This window comes from Puma concolor, chromosome E3, assembly GCF_028749965.1.
Source record: "Puma concolor isolate L17-30 chromosome E3, mPumCon1.1.hap2, whole genome shotgun sequence".
In the NCBI taxonomy this organism is placed as follows: Eukaryota; Metazoa; Chordata; class Mammalia; order Carnivora; family Felidae; genus Puma; species Puma concolor.
In genome coordinates, this window is record NC_141682.1 from 9,343,404 (window position 1) to 9,356,196 (window position 12,793).

Here is a 12,793-nt window from a genome sequence, read left to right on the forward strand (position 1 = left end):
AGCGGCTGCGGTGGCCTGCGGGGGTGGGGCAGCCCGCGGGGGCGGGGCCGGGGAGGGGGGGACCCGGCGGGACTCACGGAAGGAGGGAGGGGGCCGTGCTCAGCGCCCCGGACGGGCCACGGGGCCACAGGGCAACACGGCCACGCCGCATGCCACAAGCCTGAGTGGGAGCGGAGCCGGCCGGCAGGCAGGGCAGCTCGGTGAGTGCTGGCCGTGGGGGGCGGTTGGCGGAGTGGGGGGGGGGGGAGGTACCCCGCCCTGTTGGGGGACCAAAATTGCAATGGGAGACTCGACGCGGGGGAGGGGGTGGGCTTTCTCCTGGGCTGGTTTGGGATGGCGTGGCTGCGGATTTGGAGGGTGGCCAGGTGACCCCAACCCTAAGGGATCCTTGGGAGGAGTGCGGCGCTGAGAAGACTTGGAAGTCCAGAACAGGGGCCGAGTGCGGGTCCTGCTTCTACTGAGGCTTTCCTAGGGGAAGGGACAGAGATACAGGAAGACGCTTCTGGGAGAACCCTGTGGAGGCTGCGGGGGCCCCTGCGCCCCCGCCCCGCGCGGGTGTGACAGAGTCAGACTCGCCATTGCTCATGCCCCAGATGTTTAAAGGAAGTTAGGACAGGCAAACCCCAAACCTACCGCCTAGAAATGTTTCAGGCAGGCCTGCCAAGGAGAAGAAATAGCTCATCTTTAGAGACACCATTATTCTTCAAGAGCTTTTTTTTCTGACTGCTCCTTACATATAAAAAACAAACAAAAAAGCCTCCGTGAAGTTTAGCCAGGAGGGCATCCTTTGAAGCCTCTGTCACCCGACAGAGATGTCAGTTTTCATCTTGTCCTACCCCACCGCTACCCCAGCCCAGAGTGTGAGAACTCTGCCTCTCCTGGGGCAGGGGGAGGAGGCCTGGCAGAAGGTAGGACACCTGGACTGGGACAGTTAGGTGGGATATGAATCCAGTCCAGGCTACACCTTCAGCAGGAAGTGGCCTTTCTATCTCCAGGACCCACAGGCCTGCCTCAAGACCCAGGCTCCAAGCAGACGGACAGCCTGCCCTTCCTTCCACTCCCTGCCACTCAGAGGACATCTGCAGGGCCAAGACTGCCCGGGCACTACCCAGAGGCCAGTGTCGGCCCTCATGGCCCCCAAAGCCCTCCCTCTCCACCCTCCGACCTGAGCCCAGCCCAGGCCCACTGATGGCCCCTGGGCTTGTCTTTTCACCCTTTGGAGGCAACCAGGTCCTCCTGCTCCTCCCAGGCAGCCAAACATTTCAGCGGACAACCACCCAGACCACACCGACCCCAGGCTGCTGCTCCCTTCAGTAGCTCCTTCAAAGCCCCTGCAGCCTGGCACCACCATAGAGTCCAGCACGGTCACACTGCCGGGGCTGCCTTGGGCTCCACACACTTACCACATCCTGCTTTCCACCTACATTTCCCTGACTCCCTCTGCAGCCAGCCTTCCTGCCACGTCCCTTGCCTCTCAGAACCCTCCCATGAGGGCAGAATCTCGTCTTTGAGGGAGGGTCCCTCTTTGCAAGTACTGCCTTTACTACCTATGCCCTTGACTCCTGTCCTTGCTCCCTAGCAGGGACCTTCTCCCTGCCCAAAGTTGCTCCTTTGTCCTCACACCCCCTCCACGAAAGCAGCATTTAGCTCGTTGGGTGAAAATCCCCCCCCCTTATGTTGCTTCCCCACCCAACTCACAGGATCCTCACCGTTTTCATCTCTGATGCCTAAGTACCAAATGCAGTCTGACCTTAAAGCCCAGTAAGAAGTGTCTTTTGGATGGAGAATGGAGAGATGGATACTCTGTGAGGGCAAAGGTTGTGCCTTTCACCCATCCACCTGCCATATGCTGTCTTCCTCATACCTGTTGGCTGGCTTCTGTTATGTATGGATAAAGAAAAGAGGAAAAGTCAATTTCCAAATGACGCCATTCTAAATTATTTGGTGCTAACCAATGGATTAGTTAGTGAGCAACGTTTCTCTTAATTCTCCCCGAAGGAAGGGACGGTCCAGTGATTGAAGAGCTGGAAAGCAATGCTTCTGGCTGCAGACAGGGGCATGGGGCAGTGACCAGGGCTCCCAAGCCAACTTTCCTAGAAACGACCTAGTAATTGGTATCCCCTGGCAGAAATAGGAGAACACAGAACTGTTCCCCAGGGTCTTGTTGGCCAGTAAAAGCTGTACCTCTGCAGCCTAGTAGAGAACAAAGAGGAAGGCACCCCAAAAGAGAAAGCTCTTCTCCACCTCTAGGACCCTCCCATAGAACCCTTTCAGAGATTGGTGTGGATAGATCAAGTTTGGGGCATTTCCACAGCCACTGACCCTGGTAAACACCCCTTCTACCACTTACCCACCCCCAGCTCTGCTCCCTGGGACCTAGAAACACTGATCTGTTTGTAATAGCCTTAAGTTGGCTTTTTGTGGGGCCTATGCGGGCCTGAACATACAAGTTCACATCTGATGCCAAGTGAGCTGCGAGGTGCCGATGCCCTTGAAGTCTGCCCTGCAGATTAATTAGAACCGATCCTGGCGTGCTGCTGCGCGGGCCGGTCCCTTGGGCCACATGAGACCGCCAATCCCCTATTTGGATTAGTGGAGATTTGGGTTTAAATTCACAAGTCTTGACAGATCGGCTCTTCTGATCTTAATTCCGTGTTATTGTCAAACCTGATATCTACCTGGGATGACCGCAGAGATCTCTGGTCTCCGTTTCTCTGTAACATGTGCTCATGTCAGTTGGTGGATTCAGCTTTTCCTTTTGCTCAGGGTTTCCACCACAGCCTGGATGTGGCTTTTCCTTCAGTTATATAAACCAGGTATTTTGGGGGGTGAACTGCGCTGATTAAAATTTAAATTGGATTTGAGAAATTAGCTGCTGTTTGGAATTATTATTTTTTTTTTTCTTGTGGTTGGACCCTAGACACTGAAAAGCAGTTTTGAGTCTTTGGGTCTGTTATTTTGTTTAAGAGCCTTGTAAGGGTGGGGATGTCCCCCATCTGAAGATGCACAAGGTCAGAAAGTTCAGATGTCGTGCTCAAGATCACATGGTAGATTAAAATCCAGGCCTAGAAGCGCCTGGGTGGCGCAGTCGGTTAAGCGTCCGACTTCAGCCAGGTCACGATCTCGCGGTCCGGGAGTTCGAGCCCCGCGTCAGGCTCTGGGCTGATGGCTCGGAGCCTGGAGCCTGTTTCCGATTCTGTGTCTCCCTCTCTCTCTGCCTCTCCCCCGTTCATGCTCTGTCTCTCTCTGTCCCAAAAATAAATAAAAACGTTGAAAAAAAAAGAAAAAAAAAAATAAATAAAATCCAGGCCTAGCCACTAGGTCCTAGGGTCTCTGTAAATGCTATAGCTCCCTATTCCCTGAGGATAGCAACAGATTGGAAGGTTCCTTAGGTGCTTTGGGGCTGACCTTAGAATTCCATTCACCCACATTTGACTGGAGCCTTTCTAACATAGTGATGGAAGGCCGTCTAACATAGGGATGGAAGGGATGGAAGCTTTGTGGAGGGAGGCACAGTGGACACTGTGGTGGTTCCTGGAAGTGTACTCCTGACCCTCCTCTCCCACAGATGGTCCCCACGGTCCTGTGTTAGGGATCAGGGTCCCATACTCCCACTACCCCCCAGTGTCAGGTATAGACAGCAGGTCCCAGAGAAGGTCAACTTGCTTGGCTTCTGGCTTTTCCAGGTCCCAGGAACCCTCTGGGATGCCTGAGAGTATCTGCCTCCTGCCCCCAGCCTGGCTCCCACCATGAGCGCCGAGCTCAACGTGCCTGTGGACCCCTCCACTCCTGCCTGCTCTGAACCCGGCCACAAGGGCATGGATTACCGGGACTGGGTCCGCCGCAGCTACCTGGAACTGGTCACATCCAACCACCACTCTGTGCAGGCGCTCTCCTGGAGGAAGCTCTACCTGAGCAGAGCCAAGCTGAAGGCCTCCAGCCGGACCTCTGCCCTGCTGTCAGGCTTCGCCATGGTGAGTGCAGACACGTGGTGGGGAACGTGGCCTGCAAAATGGGCTTTTGCTGTCGAGATGCTATGATGCTTCAGGGAGCAAAGCACTCCCTCTAGGCCCCACTGGCAGACAGGCTGGCTGCCAAGGATGGTCCCCAGGCAGTCCCCAAGGGTAATCAAAATGGCTTCAGTATGCGGGGAGAGAAGTACCCCTGTGTGCTCCCACCTTGGGCACCCCTCAAGACTTTGGAAAATCTGAAGGATTTGAGCAGGACTCTTGCAATGATTCGGGTTTGCTCAGTTTGGCCCAACTCAGGACGCAGATGCCCCCCAAATGTGGCATCTGGGGTGATGAAGCAGAGCCTCTGACCTGACTCCTGGCTGCCAGGCCACCACCTTCCTTCTGAGTCATTCCTCAGCACAGGAGTCAGTCTTGGGCCAAACTGCGGGCGCTGAGAAGGGCCATGTCACCTGTTGACTCCAAAGTCCCTGACTCACATCCCTTCAGGGAATTGTCCCAGAAGGTGAAGATGCCAGGATTCAGAGTGAGAACGCAGGGAGGGCCACCCCTCTTTCTTCTCCATTGAGTGGAAATAATTTTTTTCTTTAAAAAAAAAATTTTTTTAAATGTTTGTTTATTTATTTTTGAGAGTGAGATAGAGAATGTGAAGGAGGGGCAGAGAAAGAGGGAGACAGAATCCGAAGCAGGCTCCAGGCTCTGAGCTGTCAGCACAGAGCCCGACATGGGGCTCGAACTCACGGACCGCGAGATCATGACCTGAGCCGAAGTCAAATGCTTAACTGACTGAGCCACCTAGGCACCTCCTCCCCCCCTTTTTTTTTTAAAGTTTATTTTTGAGAGAGAGACAGAGAGAGTATTAGGGGAGGGGCAGAGAGAGAGAGGAAAACAGAATCTGAAACAGGCTCCAAGCTCTGAGCTGTCAGCACAGAGCCTGACACCGGGCTCGAACTCTGAACAGTGAGATCATGACCTGAGCTGAAGTCGGATGCTTAACCAACTGAGCCACCCAGGTGCCCCTTTAAAAAAATTTTTTAATGTTTATTTTGAGAGAAAGCAAACATGCAAGCGGGGGAGGGGCAGAGAGGGACAGAATCCCAAGCAGGCTCCATGCTGTCCGTCAGCATGGAGCCCCACTTGGGGATCCATCCCAGAAACCGTGAGATCATGACCTGAGCCAATATTAAGAGTCAGACACTTAATCGACTGAGCCACCCAGGCACCCCCAGGTCAGTAGTTTAAAGCAAAGGCTTTATTTATGTGTTGTATTGTGTTATTTATTTATTTTTAACATAACACCAAAAGCATAAAATCATATGGTGCACAACTTTGGCATATAGTTATTTTCTTCCTGTGGTTTCCATCACATGCAAAAGATAGAATGTTTTCTCAAGCTTAATTGTACGGAATGCGGGTAAGAAGTTTAAACGACTCTATGAAGGCTTGTTTTCCACATGGCAGAATTATAGTCTCAGGTTAGGTTTGTCTGGCTCGCGCTTGTGTTTTTAACTCTGGAAAACACACTGTGAGAAGTGCTGCGTGATGTGATGCAGTAAGACAGTTTCCTTTGTGCGCGGGGCCCGGGTCTCCGAAGTCACTTCCTGTCTGCAGCTGTCTTCTTAGACCCCCGCCTTCCCAACACTCAGATCTCCAAACTCTGAGAAGCTTCGTGGTCTTCCCCAGCCAACGAAAGGCTCACCCAAGTTGAAGCCTCCCAAACTGCTTGTTTAAAGGCCCTGTGCATAAGGTTCTAAAACCTAGATCGAATTCTGGAGGACTAGTCTGACACTTACCGGCGGCCCGCAGGGGTACGAAGTGGTCTTAGGTTGAAGATAGTAACCGCAGGCAGAGACCAGGATGGCAGGGCCTGGATGCATCCTGCAGGTTGCTGTCTGTCCTTAGCTCGGCAATGGCAGTCACACTTGCCAGTGATCAGTCGTTCGTTTCTTCAACATTTATGGGGCGTCTCCTCTACCAGCAAATGCTTCCTTAAGCAACCTGGGATACACTTCAGAAGCCATGCGGTGCCCTCACCTTCTCTTCTAGAAGGTTCCTCTCATGGGGGCAGCCACGGCCTAATACGCACCAGACATTCAGTGGTAATGGTGAAAACTGGAAAGCAGCAGAACCAGGGGTGGGAAAGCAGCAGTGGGCCCACTAGATTCACACGCCACCTGCAGGCCAGGTAACTGTTCAGACTGTGGAGCAGCTTGCGAGAAAAAAGACCAACACAGATCATCGGATAGGATCTCAACAGTGGAAACCATGGCTGAACAAGGGCGGGCCAAGAAAAAGTGAAGAGTCCGTTTGCTAGGTGTCCCCGATTAGAATTGCAAAGCTGTTCTTTTGCCCTACAGCGAGCATTTATGCCTAACCTTAAGCCCGTTTGTTCATGTTTATCCTTCTGCTAACACAGAGAGCCAGTGAACCGTGGCCGCCTCATAAAATCTTTGCATAAACACATTGAAAAATGGCCTTTTGGCCTTTTCTCTCCATGAGGCTGAACAAAACTGCTTTCCTACTGCAGGCCCTTTAATTATCTTTGTTTCTTACCTCAATGCCCTCTGTGTTTTACGACGCCTTTTTGTTGAGCCGTGTCCTTTGTGGTAACGAGAGCCTGCCCAGGCCACAGGGGTCACTGAGAAAAGAGCACCCCCTCAACACGTGTCCTATGGCAACTGTATGGAGCAGTGGTCAGTTCTGAGTTTCCGTTCAGCTGTGGTCCACTGGCACTGCCATATCTTCTTTTTACCAACCAAATGTTCCATCTGTGCTGAAAGGATGAGTCTCTCACTCTAGGAGGCAGGACTTGCTAGAAGTTGTGAAGTTGTCTTTCTTGTAAAAATGTAAAAACAGAAGGTGGCTCGGATCTAGGAAGCGAACGCAGTGGGTGGAGAAGCCTTCCTCTGCCTTCTCTCTTTCTGCCTCCCCGTCCCCCTTCTTTGACTGGTCTGGTTTCTTACCTGTGGGCACCTGGGGGAAGACCCTTGGTGAGCCCCGGAGTCCTCGCCAGGCCTGGACTGCACCATCCGCTGGGGGTGGTCCACTGTGCTGAGGGGCAGGGGAATGCCAGGCCACAGAGGGAGTTCTCGGTAGCCTGGGTCTGCCCTGGGGGACGTGGGGGAGGGCCACGTTGCCCGGCCTGTAGTGTGAATGCCCTTTAGGGCCTGTGGTGAGCAAATCCTGCCTGACTGGCTGTAGACCTTCACTACTACAGAGCTAGGCTGGGGCTTCTGGTTCCCTCTGTGGGTCTTTTTTTCCCTTTTATTTAAAATTAGTTTTGGGGCGCCTGGCTGGTTCAGTTGGTAGAGCATGTGACTCTTGATCTCGGGGTCATGGATTAAAATTTTTTTTTTTTGTCGGGGGCACCTGGGTGGCTCAGTCGGTTAGGCGTCTGACTCTTGGTTTCGGCTCAGGTCACGATCTCATGGTTCGTGGGTTCGAGCCCCACATTGGGCTCTGCGCTGACAGCGTGGAATCTGCCTGGGATTCTCGCTCTCCCCCTCCCTGTATGTTCCTCCCCCACTTGGGCTTTCTCTCCCTTTTGCTCTGTTCCTTCGTCACTTGTGCTCGCTCTCTCAAAATAAATTAATTGTTTTTAATTTAAAAAGTCTTTTTTATTTTATCAAAATGAATACGTGCATGCAGTTTAAAACCAAACTGCTGCTGCAGGGCAGGTAAGCCACCCCAGCAACCCTGGCTGCCCCCCCCCCCCCCCCCCCCCCCCCCCCCCCGCCAGCTGCGGCGCCCTCAGGCTCTTCGCTCTGAAAAACTTTCTCCAGACTGCTGTTTCTCGATTTATTCATCTCAGGCATTACCTATTGGCCCGGGCTTTCTGTGACTGCGGTTGATGACTCAGCTTTTTTCCCAGCCCAGCCCCCTCCCCACAGCCTCCCCCCCCTCACCGTTGCCCTCGTTTTTGTTTCCATTCCTGGCCTTTGAGATGCGGGCTTCTCCCCCGGGGCTTCTAGGGCTGTGAGCTGCACCCTGTGGCCTGTGTGAGGCTGTCTGGGCGTGCACCTCCGAGTCTGGGAACCTGGGGACCCACAAGAGCCTCCACGATTTCTTTTTCTTTTTTTTTTTTTTTTTTTTTTTACTTTTTGAAAGGTTAGCTTTTAGTTTTTGAAAAACAGCCATTGTCTTGCAGCTAAGTCAGCAGCAAAGCCACCTGTTCCCAGGGAAGGGTGGCCTCCTGGGTCAGAGCTCGGTACCCCAGGTACCCCAGGTACACTCTTAGTTCTGGGCTGGGAGGGCCCCCCCGGGGGGTGAGCCCCACCGCCCCCCACCTTGTGCTTTAATCTCCCCTGCATTTTCTGGATTCTTCCTTAGTGAGATGTGTCCTTTAGCTCATCAGAAAACAGGAGAATTGGAAGTATGTGGACAGTGAGGTGGGAGCCCTCTGCCCCGAGTGGGCCCGGCACGGGGAGGGGGGGCGGCTGCGGGCACCCCGGCCCAGCCTCGCCTGCTCTGCGTTGCAGGTGGCCATGGTGGAGGTGCAGCTGGAGACGCAGTACCAGTACCCGCGGCCGCTGCTCATCGCCTTCAGCGCCTGCACCACGGTGCTGGTGGCCGTGCACCTCTTTGCCCTGCTCATCAGCACGTGCATCCTGCCCAACGTAGAGGCCGTGAGCAACATCCACAACCTCAACTCCATCAGCGAGTCCCCGCACGAGCGCATGCACCCCTACATCGAGCTGGCCTGGGGCTTCTCGACCGTGCTGGGGATCCTGCTCTTCCTGGCCGAGGTGGTGCTGCTCTGCTGGATCAAGTTCCTGCCCGTGGACGCACGGCGCCAGCCCGGCCCCCCGCCCGGCCCCGGCGGTCACACGGGCTGGCAGGCCGCGCTCGTGTCCACCATCATCATGGTGCCCGTAGGTCTCATCTTTGTGGTCTTCACCATCCACTTCTACCGCTCGCTGGTACGCCACAAAACCGAGCGGCATAACCGCGAGATCGAGGAGCTGCACAAGCTCAAGGTGCAGCTGGACGGGCACGAACGCAGCCTGCAGGTCGTGTGAGGGCGCGGTGCCCCGGGCACAGGCCAGCAGCCCCCCCCCCTCCCACCCTCCCACCCCCCGGGAGCCAGCAATGAGCTGCTTGCCTTCTGGGGAGCATCACACGGGAATGTGGGGATTCCTGACAAGGCTGCCTAGGCACTGCCAGAAAGTTCCAGACCAAAGTCTCGTCCCTGTCTTCATGTCGGAGAACCTGGCTGGATGATGCTCCCGCAGAAAGTGGAAATCTGTAGTTAAAAGAGAGACTCTGTTGCCAAGAGCTGAGAGAAAAAAAAAAAAAAAAAAAAAAAAAAAACAAAAACCTGAGTCCTTGGGCCTGGGGATTCTCTGCGGCAGGGGACAGGGCTCCAGGCAGCACCCAGGCGTCATGGGCAAGGGCAGTCTCAGACACGTGGAACAGGCGGCCAGCAGAGGTGGGAGAGCAAGAGGGGAGGGCGGAGAGTTTCAGAGAAGGGATTGCCCGGTGACACGTGAGGTGGGTCTCCTGGTGGCTGGGTGTCTGATGAGATGGGGTACAGACCCACAGCTTTGCCTGGTGGTTTCCTCTGCTGCCCTGGGGGGAATCAGTGGCCTGGCTCACAGGAGGAGGGCAGGAACCTGGAGCACTGGTCTGCTCAGCTGGTGCTGCCGGTGCTCAGCCGGCCATCAGACTTGTCAGGCCCCTGGGAAGACATCCAAGGATGGAGGCCTGCTGGGGCTGGCAAGGCACATCTGTGGGCATCCCGTGTGAAAGGCCCTCTTGAGGAGACTTTTAACTGAGGGATGCTCTGAGGCACACTGGGCTCAAATTCTTTCTAGCCAGCCTGGAGCCCAATCACAATGACCCAGCAAAGCCACTGGGTCGGGGAAAGGGCTCAAGTCCAGAGTTCTCCATGTTTGGGCTACAAAATGGCCTTGGAGCCCAAGTCAGCTGCCTCTCCAGGCTATGGCTGCCAAAGTCACTTGCTCAGGAAGCAGAGCCTGCTTCCTGTCTCCCTGCTGCCTTGTGACCCCAGGAGGCGGGAGGGGGCAGCCTGGGGGACTTTCTGTTTAGACAAGGCCATTGGCCGGCCCTGGCCAAATGCGGGTCCTGCTTCTAATGGAAGGCGAATCCCCATATAGTGTTCCCCTGCAGCAACCCCCAGTCCTCCCAGCCCCACGCAGGGGCCCAGCTCCTACATTTCCCGGGCCTTGTGCAGCGTGGGTTCTGCTGTTTTCATTAGACCATAGCCCATGTTCTTGGGTCATGCACATACATACTACAGCTCAGCTCAGGGGGAAGCATGCCACATCCTGAGCTGCTTTCAAAAACCAGGCTTACCACACTGGCCAACAGCCACCTAGAGAGGGAGACTTTTGTTTTCATAGTCCTCGGACATCATGCTCTGATGGCATTTCTGTGGACAGCTTACTCTCTGTGGGGTCTGAGTCGCCCACTCCAAGAAATCCTGGCTGGCCTGGCAGAGGTTGCTGGGAATGTGACACACTGTTGAGGACACAAACCTTAACACGTAACCAAAATGCCAAGGGGCTGCCTGGGAGCTGTGCCGAGAATCAACCGTTGTTAAGTCGGGACATTGTGGGAGCCTGGACAAGAGCCTGGCATCTTCCAAAGGGCGTGTTCCTTGCATCCTGCAGATGTCTGTCGTTAATTTGCTTGCTCTCTGGTGCATGTCTGTTCTTTCTTAGGGCCTTGTTGAAAAGGCTTGTCTGGCTTACTGTGTATTTGCTTTGTGTCTGCGTCTCTGTAAGACAGCCACTCTGTCCTGGACAAGACAGGCTGGCTTCTCCCCATGGCTGGGAGTGGGCAGTAGGCCCTTCCTCCAGCCTGGGCCTTTTGAGAGGGGCCATGCTGGCCTCACTGTCCTGGGCCATCTGGTGCCTCCGCCCCAAGTGCACCAGATGTGCCAAGCTCCCAAGACTAGAAAGCACCCCCCGGTTCCAGCTAGGAGCCAGCTGTTAATGCCTGCTCCATGGGCAGAGCCTCGGGCCTGACCGCACAGGGCTACACACTGGGTTACCTGTGACTGGCACATGGGCAGGAAAGGTGCCACATCTCATTTTTAACAATGATTGGAAGAGTGTAATTCTTGCTCTCTTTCATCCAGAGCGTTCTCCCAGCTCCCAGAGGCAGGGGGCAAGCAGAGGAATTTCTGTGGGGACAGAGAGGACCATGGTCTGGGGACTGGTGGTCAGCAGGGAACCTTCCTGGTGGCCCCAGAGCTTCTGGGGAGATGGGAGGGACCAGCTGCTATTTGGAGCTGCAGACACGACTCAGCGGGGTGGGTTGGGGGGAGGGCAAGGCACATTACAAACTAGAAAGTCACTTTCTGGAGGCTTAACCTGATTGTGAAGCGTTCCAAGTGCAGCGGCCACCGGGTGGTGAGGCCACGCAGGCCGCCCCGGAGCCGGCGTGGTCTTGCCCTATTTTCCTCTGAGCGGAGCCTCCCCCACAGGTACGCTGGGGCCCTTTCCAGAGCGGAACACGGTCTCCATTTAATACCTGACCAGAAGTTTCAAAACTCCAGGTGTTTCTATTTTAGAAACTGCAAGGGCAGGATGTATCCTAGTGTCTTCTAGGAAAGCCTGCTGAGGCTAAAACCGCGTGAGCCCGGGTGTCGGCGGCTGTTCCGTCTTGCGCTGATTGACTCATTATGCATGACGCTGCGGAGATCACGTGCGGTGTACATAACCCCCGTCCCGCGTGTGGGTTTTTAAAACAGTTGCCCTGGAGTGAGCTGAATAAACAGGTAAAGCTATGAGGCCCCTGGCTCTCCCCTAGTGTCTGATGCATCCTGGAAGACTGCTTCTCCTGAAGCCCCTCCTGCCTCTTCCTAATCGCTGGTCACCGGCCATGTGTCTCCCCGGACCAGGGCGGTGGACTTTTCTGGAATGGACAAGTGGGGGGGCCTGGACCCGGGCACGTTGCGAAGCTCCCTTCTGGCGGGGCCCCGGGAGAATGGGGCATCTCTGCTGCTTCCCTTCCCCAGCGGGCTCTCCCTTTCCAGAAACACAGCAAGAGACGGCCTCAGGGCTAAGTGCTGAAGGAGTCAGTTTGAAGGTCCCCAGATCCCCCAGTTGAAAACGCTGGGGAGCCGCTGAAGCTGTGGTCTCACGGCCTTTTCCATCCCAGGTACCTGTGGCTGCGGGGTCCAGCCAGCCAGGCAGCAGGAATCCCTCCCACAGCCCAGTGACACTCATGAGGAAGCTCCCATTCTGTTTTGTAACTGTTTTCCACGGAGGCCTCCACCTAGGAAAAGATGTCTTGTATTATTTTTAACTTGCAGGCCCTTGAACCTAGCGGCTCCTAGGAATCAGGTGTGCAAAGCAACCAACACTGCTGTATGGACAGGTTCTGCCAGCCGAGGGGGGCCCTGCCGCTGCAGCTCAGGAGGATGACTTCCAAGGCCCCCCGGGTCTAAAGAAGCCTGTGTCCAGCGAGCCCACTCCATGGACCATTTCCCAGTGAGTGCGGCCGACCCATAGAAGGCTCATCGAAGTCTTGACTCATTGCCCCCAGTAGGTGGAGAGGTAGGGTCCACAGAGCCGGGTGTAGGGGCTCAGCGGGGTGAGTGGGATTCCTTGTTAGACCCTTTTAGAACCTGCTGAACCCGCTTTCCAACCCCGATGTCTCCAGCGCCCCCACGGTTACTGGGGACGGTACAAACAGGGATATCCATCTCGACAGGGATAACCCAGAGGATGCTTCCTGGACAGAGCTCAGCGTCTCCCAGCCCCCAGCTCCAAACAAGCAAATGGCCCTGAGCTTCCTTAACATCTTTCAAAACAAGCCAGGCTGAGGAGTATCAGCTGAGCTCTCCCTGGCTT

The 12,793-nt window shown here is 55.1% G+C and overlaps 1 protein-coding gene and 1 long non-coding RNA gene across 2 annotated transcripts; one reads left to right on the forward strand and one right to left on the reverse strand.

Annotated features, from left to right (window-relative positions):
- Positions 1-55: 55 nt before the first annotated feature.
- ORAI2 (ORAI calcium release-activated calcium modulator 2) lies at positions 56-11,727 on the forward strand. Its single transcript, XM_086691801.1, has 3 exons — positions 56-200; positions 3,687-3,974; positions 8,450-11,727. The coding sequence occupies exons 2-3, from the start codon at positions 3,750-3,752 to the stop codon at positions 8,987-8,989; spliced, it is 765 nt and encodes a 254-aa protein (XP_086547927.1). The 5' UTR covers positions 56-200; positions 3,687-3,749; the 3' UTR covers positions 8,990-11,727.
- LOC147572954 (uncharacterized) lies at positions 5,209-7,677 on the reverse strand. Its single transcript, XR_015245362.1, has 2 exons — positions 6,935-7,677; positions 5,209-6,806 (listed from the first exon to the last, which is right to left on the reverse strand). It is a non-coding gene; the product is annotated as an uncharacterized LOC147572954 (long non-coding RNA).
- Positions 11,728-12,793: the final 1,066 nt, after the last annotated feature.

What these genes read in the sequence shown, in the direction of transcription:
- ORAI2 (XM_086691801.1), top strand. Translation starts at nt 3,750, where the DNA reads ATGAGCGCCGAGCTCAACGTGCCTGTGGACCCCTCCACTCCTGCCTGC. An exon ending in TGCTGTCAGGCTTCGCCATG is followed by an intron (nt 3,975 to 8,449) that starts GTGAGTGCAGAC and finishes TCTGCGTTGCAG; the next exon opens with GTGGCCATGGTGGAGGTGCA.